This window comes from Colossoma macropomum, unplaced genomic scaffold, assembly GCF_904425465.1.
Source record: "Colossoma macropomum unplaced genomic scaffold, Colossoma_macropomum, whole genome shotgun sequence".
NCBI classification, from domain to species: domain Eukaryota; kingdom Metazoa; phylum Chordata; class Actinopteri; order Characiformes; family Serrasalmidae; genus Colossoma; species Colossoma macropomum.
Window position 1 is genome coordinate 20,579,440 of NW_023494785.1, and position 23,559 is coordinate 20,602,998.

Genomic DNA, 23,559 nt, shown 5'->3' on the forward strand with positions numbered 1-23,559 from the left:
TCCCCTGCTAGCTGAAGCTTCCATATTCTCTTAATCTCTCTTGCTGGAGTCTTTGCCCATTCTTTCCCATTTTTAGAGGCATCCCATCAAATATCTGGAACTGGGCATATGCCTGAATGCACTAAATTGGCTGGAAATGGTCAGTGCTAAGGTTAACACTGTGATCAACGCGAGAATTGGGACAATCCCTCATATGCTAGCCTGCAGACAGCAGGTTGCCTTGAGTCCTCGGCCGCGAGGCCACAGCCGGCGTCTAATCTGTCAGCACTGAGTAAAGTGGCAATATTGCTCTAGTAAAGCAGAGGTGAGTAAATAGACACTTAATCATCTGTCTGCCTGCTAACGTTGCAAGGACGTAAGGACAGCATGAGAGAGCTGCCAGAAAGCTACAGCAGTGCTGTGTGTGGAGCACAGAGGCACAGATGCAGTTGCAGGCAGAGGATGAAAGAATAGTATTTTCTGTAGCAGGGGACATCAGTGTGCATATTTAGACTTCCAAGTCTAGGCTGGGCTCAAATGCTTGACCTCTTACTTATCTTGGGCTGTCCTGCCAGCGACTCTGTAATGGGTTTCAGACTTATCCACATCCAGTCACATTTTGAAAATACCTCTTTTGTGCTAAGCCAAAATGTTCTTTCAGCAAAAGTCAGTTTCAGGAATCATTAACCTGTATTTAATACCTGAAACGGTCCGCATTCCACATTACCTGATGGACTGACTGACTGGCTGGATGTAAACAAACATCTGTGCATCTGCCAGCCAACATCAGTTCAGTGCTTCAGTCAATGAGTCATCAGAGAGCTAGCACATGGATTTTTGCAAAGTGACCAGCTTCTACACAGGGTGAATGGACGACCCCATAGCTGACTCTAAAAAACTTTGTAAAAAAATGTAAAAAGTGTCAAACTTTGACAATATAGCATGAAAAAAGCTTAGCAGTGTCAGACAGAACTGTGAATTGCACACTGATCCAAGACCCCTCATAATTATCTGGGAACTTTTCTTGTCAATCATGAATGTGATAAATGTAAATTATCGCCAAGAGCTGGTTATTTCAGATTGAAACAGGCTTATCAAAAGACCTAACCCAAGTTCTTAAATGCAATTTTAAGAGCATTTAATAATTAGATGTTAGTTGAGATTGAGATTGTGTTATTACTCACACCACCTTTCACTGCACAATTATACCGTTCTATACCTCTAGGTGCCACTCATTTGATTACAATTCCACTGTAATTGAGCCAGCGACAGCTCATCTCTCAGTGGGAGAGGTCTCATGTCTTCACTTTGTAAAGCTTTGCCAATAATGCATATGTGTGGGCAACACACAGTCAAGTAAGAAAGGAAAAACAAAATATAATATGACTGAATTTAAAGTCAAGTTTAATTCCTAAATATCACAAATGCAACCAAATGGATGTCAAGATATAAATGCTACAAGGCATGACTTAAAACTCGAATTCAGGGCCTTTGGAGCCAGATTTTGCTACAAATATATATGTTTATAAGATTAATACAAATTTATGATCTAATCAACATGGCATAAATAAACTGATATATAATAATGCATAAATCAAGTATGCTGCCATAATCTTCATAATTTTCATGGAGCCCCCATACATTTTTAGGCCTAGGTATGTTACATCTACTGAGTTATACTGTCAGTGGGGTTTCTTCCTTTTTAGCACAGCCTTAATGCAGAACACTGACCACAGAAGTTTGTAACTGGGCTTGAGTTTAAATGACTTTTCTCTGCATCGGACAAAAGTTTTGTGTATTGTTTAAGAAAATGGATAAATCACAAATCCCTTTAGTGCAATGCCATAAAAGCAATTATCTCTTTCAAAGGGGGCTTAAAATGACACTCGATTCATGGGCACATTAAAATAAGAGGCTGGTTCCTTTTTGCCCTTACTTGCACAGAGATGTTCGATTCCAACATTATCTTCAGTTGGCTGGATAAGCCTTTTATATTCTTCTAAAGGAGCGAATGAAAATCAATGGAAAAAATGTTTCACATGATTCATTTTTTTTTCCCCAGCTCAATACAGTCTCTGCAATTTCGCCAAACAATTATGAACAATCTAACAACTCCAAAGCCATAGCCCCTCTTGGCCAATAACAGAGCAAGATTTCATGCAGAAATTTAAGGATACCTAGCAGGAATTGATTGTCCCTTTCTGTTCTGCTGCAATAGCTTGAGAAAAGAAAAAAAACATAAAGTGTACTGATCAATCTAGTCAACTAAGAGCAACACTTGTCAATGTTTCAGGGTTTACAATAGGGGCTTTGTGCTCGCAGAACCATTAGCTCCGACGGACCTGCCAGACAAGACATTGATCGGCAGTGTCGGCTAGCTTGTAAATGCATCAGTAATCATCACAAAAGGCAACAAGTAGACACATACAGTAACTCATGACTTGACAACACTTACAGCTCTCATCATATACTGTACAGCCAGCCTTAACTGTAAGAGCTGAAATTCCCTAAGATGATGTCAGAGAGCAAAGGATTCTTTACAGACACTCCAAATACTCTTGTATGCTACAATTCATAACAATATAACAACAAGACAAAGCACTTCCTTCACATGTGCTTAATGCACTAGGTTTGAAAAAACAGCTGTGGAGTTCATGAGGGTTTAGTAATGAGTTTTACCTTTGCTCTCCGTCAATAATGCTTCAGGGTACAAGCAGGAGTGTCGGAGCATGCTGCCAAAGGACTGTTTATTAAAACCGACTCCGGATTTTGCGCTCCACAGTTTTGTCAGAGCGTTAAAGGTGTTATAAATCTCTCTCCTCCCATTACTCTCGCTGTAATCACAAAGCAAAGTGACAATGCATATGTTTAGCATTATCTGCTCTGGTAGAGTAATACAGAAAAGCCTCGTTGGTGGAGGCAAACTGAGTAATGATGATGGTATGTTTCTCCCATCGTCCCCGCATCTTGTGTCGGCTGGCAAACACCTGCCATAGCTGCTGATCAGAGTCATTGATCAATTCCACTCAATGCTCCAGCTAATGGAGAGCGCAGCTGAAGGCCGCTTCTCAGAGGACCATGCACAATCCCGCAATGTCTTGTTTGCCAAAGCAGTGTACATTTTGTATTTCTGAAAGCAGCAGTCAATGAATCTTGATAATGCTGGAGCTCAGAGCACATAACTCACATTGATAGCCCTTATATTGTGCCAGGGGGTCGTAAATCCAGACCTGCAGACATGAATATGCATTGGCAGTCGACTCTTGTGGCCTGAACACATAGGTGCAACAACACAAATATTCTGTTCGTCACCAGCTCAAAAAATTTATTTTCTTTGCTTCCTTCGCTTTTTTTGGGGGGTGGGGGTCTAGTTTTCCTTTTTTGTTTATTACAAAAGACAAATGATATATTTATGGAATGTAGTCCAGTTTTAACCTAATATACGACACTGACCATTCTGAAATGTACAAATTGAAATGCAGCTTTTTTCATAGAGACAGTGAAACAATTCTTTGATCCTTACATCGCATCACAGCATGTAGCAGATAGTGCCAAGTGGACAGCACAATCTGCAAAGCTAATTCTGCATCAAAGCGTGCCTGTTCTATTGCTGATTATTGTGTTATGGGAGGCCCAATGTTGTTACGATCATCAATCTTGTCTCTCACAAGCAGATGGTCACATGAAGGCTGAGGACTACAAACGACACTACGAGTGCTATTTGAAATGCATCATGACAGTAATAAAGTGCATGTGTCACGGATGAAAATAAATACACTTATCATTCGGTTTCATTGCATGGATGGAGCTGCTAGCTCCAAAGCTTGGAGAGAGGAAAGGGGGGCTGAAGAGAGGAGTGGTGGCATGCTCTCTCTAAGTGATCGCCCTCATGTTTCACCCACCGTGTGTGGCTGACGGCTTCACATAAAGTGTGAGGAATGGACAGACAGATAGGCAATAAGCAGTTATTTGGGCCTAATGTACTCATTGACACAGATCGAGTGTCCCAACTAAAGACCATAAGCAGCGTGCTTTGTCAACAGCTCTGTCCTTCACAACAGGGCACTCGTTCTCTGTCATGGCCTATTTCTTCGTTTCAGAGCGCAGTCATCTGGAGTGAATATTTGTTCCTGGAAATATACTGATTTGTTTATAATAGAGTTTACATGCTTGGTCCCCTGTCTGATGCTAATGGCCTGTTTGAACATGGGGCACTAGCACAGTTGCAAATGCAGCCTTTTCTAACACTCTGACTTAACCAAAACGTAGGATGAGTCGATCACCAAAACTTTCAGTTTTCCGTTATCCATTTAGAATGGAAGAAAGATATAACGGTGGGGTATCCCCAGCAGACAGACAGACAGACAGACAGACTGATAGATAGATAGATAGAAAGAAGTGTACAGGGCAAGAAGAGGAAAAACTCGAGACTGTCTTGGTTAAAACTGAATCTTGAAATGTCTGAGAATGTTTGGAACAGATGATTTATCATTGCTCCAAGTTACTTGTGTAAAACACATAATCATGTTTCTTCGGTTCGATTATCATGGCTTTTGAGGGTCCTCTTGGGTCTCGGTCTATGAGAGTAACGACGTGAAAAAACGAGTCATTTCAAGCCCACCTGTTTCTCTAAAGGTAAACAGCTGTGTCTGGAGGAACGGTACGGGTTAGTACAGTTCTGTCGTGATCTACATCCTCCCAAATACGCGTGTAAATAAGCTAATGGGGTCTAAAACCGGACCAAATCAGAGTAGCGCTGTCTAGCCGATCGTCTAACTTGACGGGAGACTCAAATACAGACATCTGCCAGACTGCTACAGTCTCCGTGCAGAGATCAGCGAGTGCTACATCGTGATTATTTTTCATTTGCTTTGCTGACAGTGTGAAGTCAATAGAATTGCCAGAGAAATACCGTAGGCTCGATCCCCTTCCCTATTTCCACGCTACTCCAACTCAGTTTGGTGCGAAGTCTGAACCAACCGACAGATCACAGCAGCACTAGGAGGGTTTGTCAGTTTGTTTTCCCACCCGTTTTCCAACAAACCCCGTCCACTTTGCTATGATTGGCTCGTGGTGCGCAGCCTCCTGCTCTGTGATTGGCCACTAGTTCATGCACACATGCACTGCGGATATTCGGCGTCCCAATGGACGACCTGCGTGTGAGCATGAATTAGTAGCCAATCATAGCACCGGAGGCAGCGAATGACGAGCCAATCACGGAGCAGGAGGGCGGGACATTCCGCAATACGGGCGGGAAAAGAAAAAAATCCCACGGTAGGAGGGGAACAGAGAGACTCCTGCAGGCTGATAGTAAGAGCCAGCGACCGCAGGTTCAGCAGCGATCCGCCTGCATGTAAAGAGCTGGAGTTAAATCAGATCTGATAGAGCTGCACCGGGACTTGAGCGTCTAAAAAAAAGACAAAAGCAAAAAATACTGGAAAATGTTTGGCCACCTACAATGAGTGCAGAAGGCAGAGAGACCCTCATATGACACCCACGAAGCCAATTTTGACGAGCAATTGTGAGACGACTTTGGATTCCTAAAAAAGGGAACAATTAAGAAAAAAAAAGAAGAAAGTGGATCCCACTCAGTAAGAAAGATGAGAAATACTTGGTGGACGGTCCGGAGTGCGAGTTTGGAATACTGGACCACGGTCATGGTGTGCCTGTTTTGGATTCAGTGCTCATGTGGGATGCCTCATGTCATACGAATAGGTAAGCAAAAAATGTTTGATGGAGACTGGCTCATGGACACACTTCACTTCACGTGTCATTTCAGTCTTAGTGCACAGCAGCTGTTCTTCGTGGTTTTTAACATAGGACAGTGAACAGTTCATGCTTTAACACTTGTGTGCCCTGTTGATGAGCTGGACTGAATATTAAACGTGGTTCGCTGATTTACCTGCTTTAATTAGCCTATTATAGGCGCCTGTAAGGACTGAGTGCAACTGATTGGCGTTTAATGACTACATGTTACATCCATATGTTACACGAAGGCATGTGGAGCCTGAACGAGTCTAAGTTTGTGTGTTGTCATTTGAAACTGACGTTCGGTTACTAATGCGCCACATTTGGACAAAACAGTGAGGTTCTTTAGTCATGTCGAACAACGAAGAGAGCGGGATGTCACTTTTAAGCACGGAGTAGGACGTGTCGAGGTGATGCGCGTGTGTGTGTGTGTGTCTGTGCTCGTGCGTACGCCTCACTTCACACTGTGATAATTCTGCACAACCTGAAGTTTGGAGCATCGCATACCGGGGCAACTTTAAAACCTGTCCTTTTCCGCCTTCACAAGCTTTGCAATTTTGGTGGAAGGTCCAGTATTGGACGACTGTTCTGGAAATCAAAACTAGAAAGGAAAAGGGGCGAAATTTGTCTCGTTTGGAAAGTGACGAGGCGATGAAACGTAACAGGATTCGAGTGAGGATCAATAGAGCTTTGGCTCAAGACTCATCACTTGTGCCCAGAGCAAACACTGAACATGAGACACTAACCTCTGAACAACACCCCCCAACACACTTACACACACACACACACACACACACACACACACACACACTGCTATTCATGGGTTAACCTACCTTTTGGCAGATGTTTCCTCTGGCCACATTATTTAGTCAGTAGTCCAAGATGCAGGATTAGTTTTGCTTATTTGTATTGTCTAAAGTTTTTTTATTATTATTATTATTTTATATATATATATATATATATATATATATATATATATATATATATATTTTACTGTAAATGCATTTCAACATTTTTTGCAAACGGACTAAAACAAATGTACATATATCTTCTTAAATGTCTAAATCTTACCCTGTTACTGTTCTCTGCTGGATGGACAGGAGGCCTACATTTGTGGGAAAATGAAATTTCCAAAGAAGCCCTTTTATTTTTAGCACCTCAGTTTCTCTCATTTGTGGATGATTCGGTGCCTGATGATTGATGGCTGTGTGGATGACTTGTATCACATTGTGGTGAAGATTTGTGATTTCTGACACAGCTCGGATTTGCATTGTTGTTTTTTTTTGTTGTTGTTGTTCTTGTTCTTATTGTTGTTGTTTTTAGTGGTGGAGCTGTAAACTGAGACATTTTAACAGCAGCTGCTTTTGTATTTTAGCAGCACGTTCAAATGAAGCCTCAAATAATATGTGACAGCTTTTGTGATTCAAATGACACAGGGGTGAGGCGAATATACCTTGATATGTAATGTTGCTCCTGCCTCACAGACACATAGACTGATGTGCTTGCACATTCACACAATTCTAACTACAACCATCCAGTGTTTACTGGTATTTTTGTTTGTGTCATCAGCGATAAGTGTGTATCTGATGTAACTGGTAACTAAGCTGTATATGTGTTCTTGCTCGTGTGAGCTTATGTCTGTGTTAATTTTTCCCCTTTACATATTTACACACATTTGTTTACATACCTTGCATGTACATAACTGTGATGCATATACAGTGTTTATTACAAACTAGTTACCCGCTTTACACTGAGCTTTAAAGCCATTCACCCTTGGCCACTAGAGGGCTCTCCTTGAACTCCGGCATAGACAACGGCTTCGCTACCGCTCCACTCACAGGATTGGAACCACACCAGTGAAATTCATTAAAGTGGGTGCTGTCCAGAGAGGAGAAGGGAGGGGCGTGTGTCTCCCCAAGAGGTAGCCTAAGCACTTCTACACCATCTGTGTAATGGTGGGCATCCAGCGTGGACTTGCCTCCATTGATTCCACTGTTTTTACAATGTGCCTCTTGGAGGCCAGATGGCCGATCAAACTCACTCTGCAAGAATATACATGTCTGGGGAAGAACAGTTCCTCCTGTGCCTCTGTGCTATTTGTTGTAATGCCCTTTTGCTATTCGAGCAAAGCGGAATCTGTTTTTCAAAAGCTCAATGTTTCTGCGTAGGCTCCTGCGCTGATTATGATGGATGTAATGAGGGCGTGTTTGGCAGCACGCTAGTGCTTTGCACTGAACTGATTTTCGACCACTGCGACGCAGCACGGAATATATGATTTGGAAGTCACTTGTATTCATACTGCTTGTTTCAGAAACAAGACAGTTCTGTTACATTAAATCTATGAACTACTTTAAGCCTTCAAAATGTTAGTATAAAAAACAGACATGTTACGTAACCTGCTTAATGAAGCTGGAAATCTGAATTAGGAAAAAAGTAACATTTGAATTATAATATGTCTAACCTCTTGTTTGTTAATAGATATTCAAGTGTCTAAAGGAGATTTCTCCATAAATCCTGCATCTGGTTTTAAAGCTGTATAAGCCTGCATAGTTGCAGTTGTCTCATTTTCTGTACAGGCAGACGATGGATGAAACTAATTTATGGCCTTTGGCCCCTTTTCTATTTCTGAATGAGGGAATTCAGCGCCAGACAAGGATTTATTGGATAATCAATTGCTTTATCTACCTAATACTTCAAGTGCTTCATCATTGCCAGTTAATCAATCCGGCTCATGATTTTATGTCACTTTTGTTTCGCTTGCTCCTTTGTTCAGAGCAACAGTTGGCCTTCTTGTATTAATTCCCTCTCATTTTCCTTTCGTTGAGTCTGTGCATTTTGCACTGCATTGAGATTTGAAGTCACTAAATCGGCAGCAGATATTACATAAAACAGAGACACATTTATAAAGGCAGGAAATATATAATGTATTTTCCCTAAAGAACGACCACTGTCATATATAATATTTTGCACATGTGGTATGCATGCTCTGCTTTATTTGTCTTAGTATTGAATGTGTGCTAATCTTCACTCAGGGTATTTTCTATGGAAATGCTTTCATTTTATAAATACAGATGTCAGAGAAAGCATCGTTGTGTCTGACTCATAACCCTGTCCATTCCAAGGGCACTGTGTGGCCTACTATGCGGAGAGATTAAAAAAAAAAACAGGAAGGAAGACATACATTTATAAAGAGACTGACAACAGCAAGTGCGACATCGTAAGTTCCATCAAATTAAGATGGCCATCAATTGCTGAGCAGAAAATGAATATTTCATTTTCATGTAAATTTAATCGGTGAGCTGACAGAAGCGGGCGTGTGGTGAATCCTTTCTGCAGAAGCAGGGTCTGGAGACGGGTCGCTGTTGAACGCAGGCCAGCGCTCGGCCACTTTGATGTGGGCTGCCCAGGTCTCCGTCGTGTCCGCCTGGAGAAGGACCTTACATGGGACTGAGATGGAGAGCGGTGCTCTGACCTGGACAGAGGAGCAGTACACAAACTCGCAGAGGTTCCTCTAGAGAAAATGACTCAAACACGAAAAAGCCCATTCACACAAATGGCAATTTTCCAAGCTAATCTTGCTTCTCTATCTTAACAGGCTAAATAGATAGTAGACTAACAGACAGTCAAACGCAACTGCACATTCACAGCTGTCTGATTTTTCTGATGCTGTTCTGCACATCCGTTTCATTAACAAAGTCAGCACACTTGTGGCCTTGCTATTAGCTTCAATGTAGTTAATGAGAGACAGCAGATGTTGGTATTGTTCTCTTGAAAGTGTGAATCGAATGCGCTGTGGCCTCTTCTCTTATGTCAGCGGGATATTTTGCCTATACTGGCACTCGGTGCTCCTGCGAGACTTAACAAGACTGGCAAGCTATCTGCCATGACACACGCACACACACACACACACACACGCACACACACGCACACACACACACACACACACACACACACACACACACAGGCATGCACACACACACACACACGTGTGTGCTTTGTTGTATGTTGCGTAGTGTACACAAAACAGTGTAATGAAATGCAAACCAAGTCATACTTGCAGACACACATCACGTGCAGTAGTGTGATTATTTTTTAATGCAATAGCAAATTTGGACCCTCTCCACATAATGGCTTTGAAGCTTAATTTGAAAATCTATACATTATGTAGAGAGCAATTAAATGCCCGTGAGCCCACAGAGAGTCTATCTTCTGAAACACATGCAGGCATAGTTGTATGAATAGTGTGAATCTGTTGTTTATTAGGCAGAAATGGTCCATGTTCTTGTAGACAGATTTGTCAGTTAAAGGGGAATTCTTCCAATCTTTCAAAGAAAGTATTCATGAATAAATTGTTAAGAAACAAGTAAACAAAGTCATTCAGTGTGAACTGTTGCAGAATGTGCCATTCTGGAGAAAAAACATGCTGAGTCAGAATTGTTCACAGTGGTGATCGGAACCAGACATCTGATGCATTTCATGGTCACAAAGTCCTCTCACAGAAAATTCTTACATTAAATAGTTACAGATATGCTGCCTGATGCTTGACACATTGTTATGATGTTTTCAGAAAGTTCTGACCTAAAAATATTTTTTTTAAAAGTCTTTCATGGCGGAGAGCTACATGCAGGGTGATGTGAGGCAAAGTAGTACCCAAAGAAAACTAGTTTCTTTCAGATTTTACCATTATCAACATTACATACAAAAACTACATTACATGTAGTTTCACTTATTTGGCATAGTAAAAAAAGGGTTATAGACATTGTGACCCCGGTGGTGGTGATATGAAAAAAAAGTTGGCAAGTTTATCTACAATTCATTACAATTCATATCTACAATACCATTTCATCCATTTCACATCAAGCCTCTATGTTCACATCTCAAAGATTAAATTATGCAGAACTGCTGAAAAATTGGTGGAATTCCCCTTAAACAGTCCTTCTGAATGGTCAGAGACTTCCCAATTGCAATCACATTTGGAAGGCAGTATGCATTTTTAAGAAGGTGAATTAATAACAGATAAACCTAATCACTATACATCTTGTGGGGAAAAGGCTTACCTGGCACAGGAATAATTGACTCGTTTATAGATTATAAGGATCATTGCATGATGGCCAACAGGGAGAGTAGATAAGGTAAATGGAGATTGGAAAACATTGAGATAATCCACTGACACAGTAGGCCTTTCCCTGCACTGCAAGCCTTGAACTGTTCTCAGAGCAGATGGTGTTTTCATATCACACTACAAAGTGTGCGCTCCACAGTACAAGGTCTGAGGGGAACATATGCTCCTGGTAATTAAATAAATAATACACAAGTGAACCTTACGCTGATGCAACCGCGGATGGCGTCAGATTAACAAGGGCGAAAACCCTGCGTTCGGATGCGCACAAATATGCGGAGCCCCGTTCGTCTCGTGCTGGGGGGGGCTGGGGGGGTTGGTTGGGAGGGACTGCGTGGGGGAATCCAGCAAAGTGTCCGTGTGATGGAATCAGATAATATTGTGCTGTTCCTGGTTTATTCCGTGCGCTTGTCTCCGGAGATGGCATGCCATTACTTCTAGATGTGTGCCCTTCTAGATTTGACAGCTCGTGGAAAATTCATGGGTTGTCAATGTACTTGGTCTTTCTCTCTCTCTCTTTCTCTCTCTCCCTCTCTCTCTCTCTCCCTTTTGTAGTAGGTGCTGCACCAGCAGACAGAATCAAATTTCATGTTCTCCCCATTTGTCTTTATTACAAGCCCCTGTCTCACCCATCTGACTCTCAAGTCCCTGCCATCGCCCTGCCACTGCTGGGAAAGTCAAATACAATTAAAGCAGCCAAACAGGAAAACCCCCACTATCTGATTTCTTTTATGGTCACAGGTTACCCGCATACACAACAGGCAGTGACAAGGACATGGGTGAATACTGCAGTACCGTTACCCAGCGATACAGGCAACAAAAACAACATCGCTTTGGCCATAAACAAACACACTTGCACCCACATATATACACACCGAATAAATATCCACCACGGCTTGGCCTTTGAAAAGCTGTGAAAAGGAGAAGACTCTAGCCAGGCGAAGCTTCAGAGACTCTTATTTAGTTTGTTAATTAGCTCAAACCTTTTGATCCCAATTTGAAAACCTGCCACGTTGCTGCGCTTGCCTCTTTTGTGCATTGCCCCAAGCAAGATAAAGCGGCGCTTTTTTTCCTCCCTCGCTTTTCAAATAGTGTGGCATTCAAGGACTTCCCCCCTCCCCAACCATGAGTGCCTTATCCGTCTCCAGACATGGCCAGCATCTGCAGAAACCAGTTTTACAATATAGCTCGCTTGTTACTCTGGTAGTACAATAGCAGACCTTTCCCTCCTGCTTAATCAGGCCTTGACATAAAGGATTCACTGGCCACGGTTAAGTCCATATTTAGCAGAGAGTGTGCATGAGAGGTGGAGGGTGACCTGCTTGCAGTGACCTTTTCAGTGTTAGGCTGGAAATGGCAGGCTCTGTGTAGCTCCGTGGACCATGCTTTGTCAAAAAAAAGAAGGGAGCAGCTGTGAGGGATAAAACGATACACTCAACCTGTGGTATGATACATGCCACAGTGCAGAGGTCAAGTTTAGGTTTGTTTTGAAAGTGGGCACAGTTTTAAAGGCTAACAGTTTCCATTTCTAAATTTTCAATAGACAATAGAGACAGTTGGACATTTGGATTGGCTTTTTTCATAGGACAGTACAAATACAAATACAACTTTGGTATAGCTAGGCTTTAGCTATCCAGTGGGATGAAATCTTAGCATGTGTCTTAACACAAACTGTCAAGAGGGATTATCAAATATCCCTAGTAACTGTCAAAAGGCTTAGTTGTTGAGGTACATTTCATTGTTTTGCATTCTGGGGAAATTATTTTGAACTTGACATGTAAAATTTGACATGTAAAATTTGTTTGATTTTATATTTATATTTATACCGAATTCCAACAGGATCCAAACTGAGGCTTTGCCTGAAATCACTGTTCAGTGTTAACAGTGCTGCAGCCCTTTTTTATTTGTTTATTTATTTTTTAGCATATGCACATTTTCAGTGAGCTGTTCTGACCTTTTGACAGAGACTGAGTCCCCAACAGTGGAATATACTCTTTCTTTGGTACTGGAATGAAGGCTGGAACAGACAGCAAGGCTTTTGTGAGTCTGCCTACTGTTGTTTTTGCACCATTCCGGAGGAATGTTGTTGAGCAAAAGCACATCCCTTTTCCTGAACATATCCATTTCATTTCATTTTTTATTGCACTGTGTCCAGCGTGCTGTGGTTTGACGAAATCATTGCCTAAAAGGTCATCTAGTTCTGTCTTCTTTTTAGACGGAGATCCAAGAACACCTGCTGGATCCTGCATCGCAGCGTTGGGGTCGTTTATCTCACTGTTTGTTGTCCTTTGCGGCTGAGTTTGCTAAAGAAGAAAAAAGAATAACAGATGCAGAATGTGTCTGCAAAAATGCTTAAATGTGTTTCTCTTCTTCTCACACAGAACTTGGCAGCATTCAGTAATTGCAAACAGTTGGCCTAATAACAGCCTAAACCTGTTTACCTTGTCATGCAAGCAAACAGCTTGTGATGTTAGTCTCACACATCTTCATGACTGGCATCATCATGTTGAGGCACCGTGTAAAATCAGGGATGACCAAGGAATTCTGTGCTAACACTGTGGTGGCAAAGTGAATGTGCGGGCATCTTCATGTTTTCTTTCACTGTACTGCATAGCATCATTGTTCTGCAAACCTTTGTTATCCACGCTAATCCCCATTTTCACATTTAGAATGTTTCAGCTGGCCTATCTTGGTCTGCCATGTCTGCATAAATTCATATGAAAATATTAGGGATGCATCGATACAGATACTGGTATTACCATGTGATGTAAGCTTAGTGTACGCTGCTGCGCTAATGAAAAAAGTGACTCAGCTGGCAGTGAAGGAGGCTCTGCTCAAACAGAAATGTTATTGACACCATAGAAGTCAGACACAAAGCCATCATTCACTTAAAACATTCCGCCTTGGTACGTTCCCACCAGGAATACACTATGTGATTTTAGCCTGTTTTTAAACACATACACATACAATCACTATCACTTCCCCAGTACAAGTGGAGACACATAGACTGACAAAACAGAGACGGAAAAAGTCAACATTTGCTACCAAAGTCCGAATATGCCGACTTTACTCTGTTTGACTGAAAATAATTAGAGATGGAACGATCAATCGGCTATGTCGTGGTATTGGCCGATCACATATTTGGGCTGAAAATCAGCCGATACTGCTATTTATTTCTCTAACTTAATCCTGAGAACTGATCAGTGATGTAAAACATATGAGCCATATTTAAGGATTGCCACAGTCTTGCGCGAGGCTGTTTGCTAGTTCAAATGCTATATGGAAATACAGACCTTCTGACATTTGATTACAGCCCTAAAGGCCTATTCACAATTTTGTCCAATTTTTATGGACAATAAAAATGCACGTCAAGTTTTGAAAATAAACACATGTATATTAATGCCGGACTGTGACACTGAATGAATTTTTACTCTGAGCCTGCTCTATGTTCTGCACTGTAGAGATGCGTTAAAATCAGATGCTGTTTTCATGGTTGCAGCCCAAACAAACGTGCGTCAGGATGGTGGCAGAACTCTTGCAGCAGAGCACAAAAGCTTATACGACTTGCAAACTCTGACAAAAAAAATGCGGAGGTTAAAGACGAGCTGAAAGGCTATGGATGACGGTGAGTATGTTACAGTGGCTGTATTTAAACCGGAGTTCATTTGCTTTTTTTAATGAGAGGAGCAACAAGCAGAAGCAGAGCCTCCAATTTCCCCAATGACCTGCAGAATCGCTCATCATGCAGCTTCAGCTTGCTCTTGTAAGAGGCGGAGGGACTCCCTGTGTTGTTGTTGTAGTAGAGTGGGATATGTCCAGTGTATGCACTGTTTAGTTGCAGTGCTTAAAAGAAAAAAAGAGTATTTAGACAGAAAACGCTTTGGACTGATGGTCCCACTGCATTAAAATCACATCAGTTTTTTTCATCCGGAAAAATCATTCTTGGTGTGAATAGGCCTTTACCGTCCAGCCCCACCCTCAATCAGTATCGGCCCCAAAAACACTGAACGGTCCATTTCTAAATATAATAGTGAGGTATGACCATTAATACAGGGATTTTCTAAACTACCTTTGTAAAACAGGCTGTAGAGAGACCACTGTGTATATGAGCTGCTGTAGCTCAGCTTCTCAGTGTGTTTGCTCAGTACTCAACACACAGCGTGTTATTTTTGAACAAAACAGGTTTATTTAAAACTGTCCATAGACAGAGTTGTCTGTAGACACTGTGTTGCACATAACATGGGCTGAGCTTTTTCATACAGTGTGAGTCAATGTCTGGCTTTAGAGGACATTATTTTTTTGTTTTTTTCACCATTAAACTGTGGATTTATTTTACTCTGGTGTGGTTTTCTTGAGCTACTCTCTGTCTCTTTAGAATAAATTAGAGTGAATTTATTTATTTATTTACTTACTTACTTGTTTATACTTTGGCCTGTTGGTATTGTGTTTAATCAGAATATATTAGAGATAGCACAACAAATATATGAAGCTCTTGCCAAAAATGCTTGTCACCTTGCTACACTGAAAAGTACATAGAACTTTATAAGCGTTAGTCCTTCTCCTAATTGCTTCCAGTAACAACTCAAAATGATCTCACGAGCTGCAGGCAGTTATTATGTTCATCAGTTCAATTGCACTTGAGGAGGGCTTTGGAGGTCAACAACCACATTCACAATAGCCTTCGGATTCTCTGGATCAACAGCACTTTTCTCTACGCTCCTTGCCATTGTCCTTTCTGAGACCCCATAAGTGACATGGAAACTTGCCAGTTGGAGAGGCACCCGCTCAAGGCTCAATATGACCACTGTTCATTTCAGCATATACAAGATGAATTCTCCATTTATAGCAGCTATCAGCTGGGGTCAAATGTGAGCATATATATCTTGATGCAAAAGGACACCAGGCCAAAATGTGTATCTTGTTTTGCATTCGAGGAAAAGAATGCATTTAAGCTTCTGAAATGTGGAATTTGTTTGCAGTGTAAGCTCACATTCACTAAGACAAAGCCAGAAATGTGTGTTTGTGCTATCATATGCTAATAAGAAGTGAGGACCAAGGTATTGTTCCACAGTTAATTCAGAAAGGATGTATTATTGCATCTCATAATCAGTGCCATTTATTTCATTGTTCATCATTAAAATGGCTTTCTATGCAACCATTTAGATTTCATCGCTCTCTTAGCATTTTGCATGTATTGTGAGGTAAAAGGCTGTGGAGGTGGGAGTTGGCCAGGTCTTTACTGTCTGTTAGTGAGCAGGGCTAACTCACCTGGCAAGCTGCTCAGGGTCACATCAACACCCATCAGGCCAACTGGACATGAACTGCTGTAGCATTTCAGGCAGTAGGGACAACTTGAGGTTGGTTTGTAGCTGAGAGACTATGTAGAAGGCAAAAATTGTCCTCCTACTTGAGTTATGCAGTTAGGAGTGCAGGCCTTTCAAATCAAACACTTCATGCAGGCCACAGCTACTGTGTAACCTCTGCTAATAGAAGACATTACTTCCAAAACCCTGTAGTAAAACATGGCAATAGCCAAGAACTGCAGAGCACTTGCTGGCAGAGAACCAGCCAACTGATGTACTGTTATGACCATGGGAGACAAATCTCTGTGGGTTCATTTAGTTTACTGTAAACAACTTAAATTCCTATTAAGATGAAGCTATTTAAATAACTTTGTTTTTGATCACGCTTTCTGGCCTGTCCCTATTCATTCAAGGTTTTAGTGAAGCTGTTTGCATACTGATCCCTGCTGCCCTGCTATGAAAATAAATAATAAATCGATGGTTAAAAGTTCACCAGCACAGAAGCCAACCAAGCGTTGAAATTCAATCATGTGAATAAAAGCCTCCATTTCAGACCTTTTAGTAAGAAGTGTGCCTTATACTAACAATACAATGCATGCTGCTGGAAAACATATTGGTGTAAACTAACTAGGGGTGATATTGAAAGAGATTAATTAGCTGAATTAATTACCTTGCTGCTAATTGCTTGACATCGAACAGAGACATGAGATCATGAAATTTGCATTCATAATCACAGTTAATCAGGGATTTAGTTTAAAAAAAGAAATATAATAAATAAATATTCTGTACACAATCATAGCTCCCACAGAAAGAATTTTTATAGTGGAGGGGTCCTTAATTTTGCTTCGTTCGGATCATTCAAATTTAATGCAAGTGACTGTTCATCCTTTTATTATATAACAGGATTATATATTATAAAGTGTATTATGTTCATCTGTAAAGGTTTTGGTTAAATATAGTTGAAGATATCAAACAGAACTGATTACAGACAGGTGACATTTTGAGTGGTCAGTGGGATTCATAATAACAAGGCTAAACATTGCTAGTCCTAACAACATATGTATTAGGATTATGGGCCATGTGAATAAGATCTCAGCTGGCTTTATAAGCCACTTAAATGCTGATGCACAACGTACCAGTATTCCACAAGCAAGAGATGGAAATGTCAGAGGTAGTGTTGAGTCATTCAGCTTGGAGCTAAGAGCTTTAAGGTGAACTCTGATTCGCCCAACTCAAAGATTCCCAATAAGCACAGAAAACAAGGGCTGGTGCAGTCACCCTCTTCTATGATGTGATGTCTGGACTTTAAAAGGCGTTGTATAAAGACCAGAGGACAATAAGGCTTAGTGACGCCAATGTTTTGAAATGCCTAAATTGATCCGTTTAAATGTCATGGACAGTCATTTAAGTCTGAGGAAAGACTTTTTGTCAAATGAAACCTTGTTGTGAGATTATGTTGTTGGCTAACACTTTCTTAAAGGAATGGTTCACAGAAAATCAAGTTTACACATTTTTCCCCCTTTCCCCAAATCTAGATGATCAGCCAAGGCATGTTTGGTGAAGTTTGTTTGGAGTGGCCAGTAGAAGTCTGTGTCACCGAAAGTAGCCTTTGGACAATAAATGACGTAGCGGGAAAACTGATAAACTGTCTATATTTTTCAATGATTCATTCCTTTAAAGCTACACTATGTAAGTTTTGGAGTTTGGGGACCTCTGAGAGGATGAATCTGATGATTGCGGTCACTGAAAGTCAAAACTTGGTAAAGGATGTGTTTTCAGAGGATGTAATTATCTACTCTTTGTCATCATATCTTCATCAGTATAATGTTGATTATGCATTTGAGATCGAAATATCAAGCCGTACCATCTTTTGGAGACATGCATGTGACATTAATACATAAAATGATAATTTCAGACTTTACAGCGTGACAGCAGTGCGTGCACACCATGTTTTTTTTTATCCTGACTTTTCAATTTTAACAAAAAATCATACATCTAACATATTTTTAAAATTATTTTTCATATTAAATGATTTCCCCTACCATCAAACAGGCAGTATGATCCACCTGGCCAAACTCACATGTCAGCTGGCTTGGAGTAAACATTAGAATGTAACTGGGAGGCTAACATTTGCTTCTTAGTGTTCAGTTTTTATGTGGCATGCGCTTGTTTTTTTAAATAAAAATGCACTGGTAGCTTTAAAGGGGTCTCCCACCCAGCCAGAAAAGAAAAGAAAAGATCCAGGGAAAACACTGTGTTATTTCTAACTAAAACTGAAAACATTGTGCATTCAGACTCCAAAGTGTTTCACAAGCAGTCTTGTTTAGTTCATATCTATCCACACCTGTATGTAACTGCTCACACAGTGAATATTCCTCAGTAATAGCAGATTATTATGCACACATGACATTGATAAATCTTAAATCATGCAGCAGCAATTCTGTAGGACATTTGGCATTATTTCACTACAGGTTCTTGGCCTGCAAAAGATGAATGAAGCCCACTGATTGAACAACTCAAAATGGAGCAGTGATTGAAAAGCGAGAGGCGCGTCAAGGCCAGAGGACAATCAGTGGGTCTTTGTGCCGTTTTCCCAGCCGGTAATGACATTTAGGATGCCTCGCGCATAGAAATAAGCACAAGCGCTCTGGTAAAAGGACTGGTGGCTGCTGCTCCATAGAGATGACTGAAGCCATGCAGTGAGCGTGTGCTGGATGGTGCCTATTAAAGGCCGAGAGCTGAGAACTCCAGCCACTGTCAGACTTTTAAAAGAACAACTCGTGAAGATATTACCTCCTATTATGGGCCTCCCTGACCAGCGTGATCGAGTGAACAGGGAAGGCTGAGCGCTTTCATACTGTCAGTGAGTCTGACTCTTATTCCGAGGCCCACAGATGATATAGGAAGGCTTTCTTTTCCTTTCCCTTCATCCTTCCTTCTTCTCCTCCTGCTCCAAAAAAAAAAAAGAAAAAACTCTTCTCATCACCTTTGGAAACTCTTGAACATCCCCTTCCTCAGTCTTGTTAAAGAACATGGCTTTTGTGAAAGCTTCATCCACAAAGCAGACCTCATCCTGTCAAATTGCAAATTTAATCCCATTCAGCCTGTGCACATTGTAGTAATCCCCACTGGGACACAATGGGCCGTTTCCTCCCCATCCAACCCTTGCCTCATCTCTTTGGATTATACTGTTTGTATTTCAATAATGACAACCAATTACAGGTCTTTATGTAAAGGCATTAATGCCACTTTGTGTCTATTCTATTTCTTCCGAGTGCTGTATCCTTTTAAGGATTTACGCTCAGTGCAGAGCATAGTGCGAATACAGAAGAGAGCAAGTGCCATTTGACACGGGGTCAAAAATTCAAAATGAGTACAGATTTTGAGTTCATTTCCAGAAAATAAATGCCTCTTCAGAAACAGTGATGTTGCTTGCTTTGGCCCAAAATACCCTATAATTTCTGAACATGCCGTTCTTCATCCCTTAGACCTTCCCTGTGGCTTTACAGTCATCTCAGAGGCTTGATTTGTTCGCTGGGGGAAATGGGTGGTGATTGCCTTGTATGAGTCTGCATGAAGCACTGAGTGTTCCCTCTCAGATGCAACTCTTTTCCTTGGGCTTGATTGGCTATGAGGCCCTGACGGTACAGGCTGACAAGTTGACTGAGCGGCTCCGGTTCACCTGACAAAAGCCTTCATGATTGTATAACTTATTCTACTCTGCCAATCAAACCTGAAGCACAATATATCATTCTACACAGTGAATCAGCCCTCTGTCCTTTGTGTACTGCACCCATGCTGCAGTAGATTGCTTAAGTCTGATAAAGCATAGAGAGTGAAACAGTTGACAAAATACAGATACATTCTTTGCTGGTCATTGCTTGTCTTTGTTGGTCAGCACTATGCATCTGTCTTAGTACCCAGCATGGGATAAAATAAAAACTATGCCTTTTATAAACACCAGCCTGGAGAAATAACAGAAGGAAAAATCTGTTGTTTAATACTGCTATTATTCCGACTGCAGCTTTTAGCTCAAATCAAGTGTATAATGTACTTTTTTTCTTTATGTGACAAGAATTTCATCAGCCTAGAGTCAACCTACATAAAATCTCTGAGAGATATGCACTGGTGTCAGGTTAGAGTAGTGACAGTATGGCTGAAATAGATAAGTGCTAGTTCTCTTTCTGTGTGTCAGAATTTGAACGATGGATGTCATGCAAGCCGGGTCTCTTTCGCGTCGCCAGAGCTGCCAGTAGAAAATGGAGCCGCTGTAATGACTTTTTTAGCAAGGCAAGTTTAATAGAACGTCTGTAATAGCGTTCACAATAATTTCCTTGAGAGACATGATTGAAAGTACGACAATGTGGAAATGAAAGAAGCAAAAGTCATTTGCTCTTTTGTTCGTCTGTATGACGTGCTGCATGTCTCTTTCTTAAGCACATTATCTCATCTGAGAACTTAGTGACTGGAGCTTCATTTCACTACCATCCCTTACTTTTAAATCTGATCCATCATGCATTAAGACATTAACTTTCTGAGGGCAGACCAAATAAATACATATAGAACATGAGGAGTTTTTATTTTCTATAACAATCGCCAAATAGGGATCTGCTCCAAATGAAAGCTTATTCATTTCTAAATTAATGTTGTCAGCTCAGAATGTTCAGCCTCAATAATATTGAATAAAATGTACTAAAGTTTAACAAACTATTGTATTGCAGTTCACTAATGAGCCAACTTCAGTTAACTGCATAAGACATAATGCAAGCTCTGGTTAGCAGAATTAGATCAATGTGAATTAGAAATCATAATGCATTTTCCCTCTTTTCCCTCAGGTGGCCTGAACAATTTGGGTAAAACATAAATTTTTCTGACCAGTATTGTATTTGTGATTTAAATGTGATTTTTTTGTAATTAAGCTTGTGCTTTTTTTGCAAAGACAACCAGCACATTGAGTTTTTCAGACTTGATGACTGAACGTTGAATGTAATGTGCCATTTCTATTAGTCTAAATTTCCCCACTTAAAACTGTCAAGATACTGTTAAATAATGTAGAATATAATAAAAATTGCAGCTCTTGCAATTTGAAAAGTGACATTTTGAAATTTCAAGTTGATTTCGATATAAAAAGATGAACAAAAATGTTCAGGCCTAGTATTAGGGAGCAGCTAGGAGAGCATATAATTTTTCCTTGTCTACTGCTACATGGTGAATGAGCCAAAAAACAGAAGATGACTTTAGAAGTTGGCAAACATTTTGATCGTCATTGCATTTTGACAGAATATTACCAGAAAATACAAATTTTGTCTGTTAATTGATATGATGTGGTGAATGTGAATATGAGCAGGGACATGAATTTTGATTTCAGGTTGACTTTAATAAAGCAGGAGTGTTCAGGGTCTCCTTTGTCGTATTTTTTATTTTATAATGTGCCAAATGTTTTCAGTGGTGACAGGTCTGGACTGCAGGCAGGTCAGTTTAGCGCCTGGAGTCTTTTAATACAGAGCCATGCTGTTGTAATACGTGCAGAATGTGGTTTGATTGGTTTCATTGTCTTGCTGAAATAATCAAGGCCTTCCCTGAAAAAGACATCATTTGGATGGCAGCATATGGTTTGAATGGTTTCATTGTCTTGCTGAAATAATCAAGGCCTTCTCTGAAAAAGACGTCATTTGGATGGCAGCATATGTTGCCAAAACATGTGTATATCGTTCAGCATTAATGATGCCTTCACAGATGTGCATGTCACCCATGCCATGTGCACTAATTCACCCCATACCATCATGAATACTGGCTTCTGAACTGTGCACTGATAACAAGCTGAGTGGTCTTTAGCCTGGAGGACACAGTGTCCATGATTTCCAAAAAGAATTTCAAATGTTGATTCGTCAGACCACAGGACACTTTTCCACTTCCACTCAGTCCATTTTAAATGAGCTCAGGCCCAGAGAAGGTGGCAGTGTTCCTGGATCCTGTTTATATATGATTTTTCCTTTGCGTTTAAGAGTTTTAATTAGCATCTGCCGATGCAGCGACGAACTGTTTTCATAGACAGTGTTTTTCAGAAGTTTATTTGAGCCCATGCAGTGATTTCCACTACAGAATCATGTCTGTTTTTAATTCAGTGCCCAGAAGAGGGCCCAAAGATCATGGCCAGCAAATACTGGTTTTTGGCCTTGTCCCTTGCCTTTTTTGGAATGTGTTGCTGGCATTAAATTCAAAATGGGCATATATTTTTCAAAAAACAATAAAATTTCTCAGTTTCAACATTTGATATGTTGTCTTTGAAGCATCTTCAATTAAATATATGGTTTAAATGATTTGCAAATCATTGCATTTTGTTTTTATTTACATTTTTCACAGCATCCCAACTTTTTGTAATTGGGGTTGTGTATATATATATATATATATATATATATATATATATATATACATATATATATACATGTGTATATATATATATGTATATATATATATATATATATATACATAGAGGAAAAAAACGTCAGCTAGTGTCAGTGCAAGGCCTTTGCATGGTGATAATGTAGTTACAAAATTTGCTAATTAACAAGGAATAAAGAGAGAAACACAATGGAACTTTCCACTCATGCAGCTCATTCTACATGGAAAGTACTTGTCTATTCAACCAACACCACGCCCCTCCCCTCCTGCTCTGAATAACTCAAGAAAAGGATTCTGTTTAGCATGCTCCATCGTGGTTAAATCTGTGCAAGGCCTGGGATGCAAACATAAGCTAGCCCTTTGTTTTTTGCAGTATCTCTACTGCAAAAGTGCCCTTGATTTTCTCAAAATTACTCTCTGTCCCTTGATGTGTGCAATTGTATTTAACCGACTGCCAGCTTTTATAAATTTCTTTTGCCTAAATGAAGTGGTGACTATAGCCACAGGCTTTTTCCTGTTTCAGTGGAAAATGTAGTCACTACATTTTTAGTCCAAAAAAAAAAAAAATGTCCTCAGTGCTGCCCTTCAGATAAACACTAACAGAGTGTCTCGATGGATCTATCCTCTAATGTTTTTGTCAGCTTCATACACTCACACATTCTCTCTGAATATCTCTCATTTCAGAGGATGAGGTGGGCTTTTTTTTAGTCACTTCATTGTTTATTCTTCTCCAGCAATTTTCTTGCTCTGTATTGGCAGTACATTTGTGTGGAAGGCTCTTTTTCTTGCAGATTTTTTTCTACCCAAGCCTGGAGAACATTTCCACCCTATTGTGACTTGTGCCTCTACCACATTTCTTCTCGGAGAAGATTACAATGTGACAATGCTGAATTTGTATAATCAAACAGGCTAGCGGAGTCAGCGCTGTGTCTGTGTTGGTGATAGACCCATGCAGCTGGAAGAGTGGACAGGCGGAGAGAAAATAAATCCCTGATCACACTCTGCTCT

General features: G+C 40.6%; 1 protein-coding gene across 1 annotated transcript in view; it reads left to right on the forward strand.

The window, feature by feature from the left end:
• Positions 1-5,283: 5,283 nt before the first annotated feature.
• The window catches only part of LOC118819060 (glutamate receptor ionotropic, kainate 3), a 121,468-nt gene continuing 103,192 nt past the window's right edge, over positions 5,284-23,559 (forward strand). Inside the window, exon 1 of the mRNA XM_036586680.1 lies at positions 5,284-5,694. Coding sequence (XP_036442573.1) covers positions 5,580-5,694 — 115 coding nt within the window. The 5' untranslated portion in view covers positions 5,284-5,579. The remainder of the gene's footprint in view (positions 5,695-23,559) is intronic.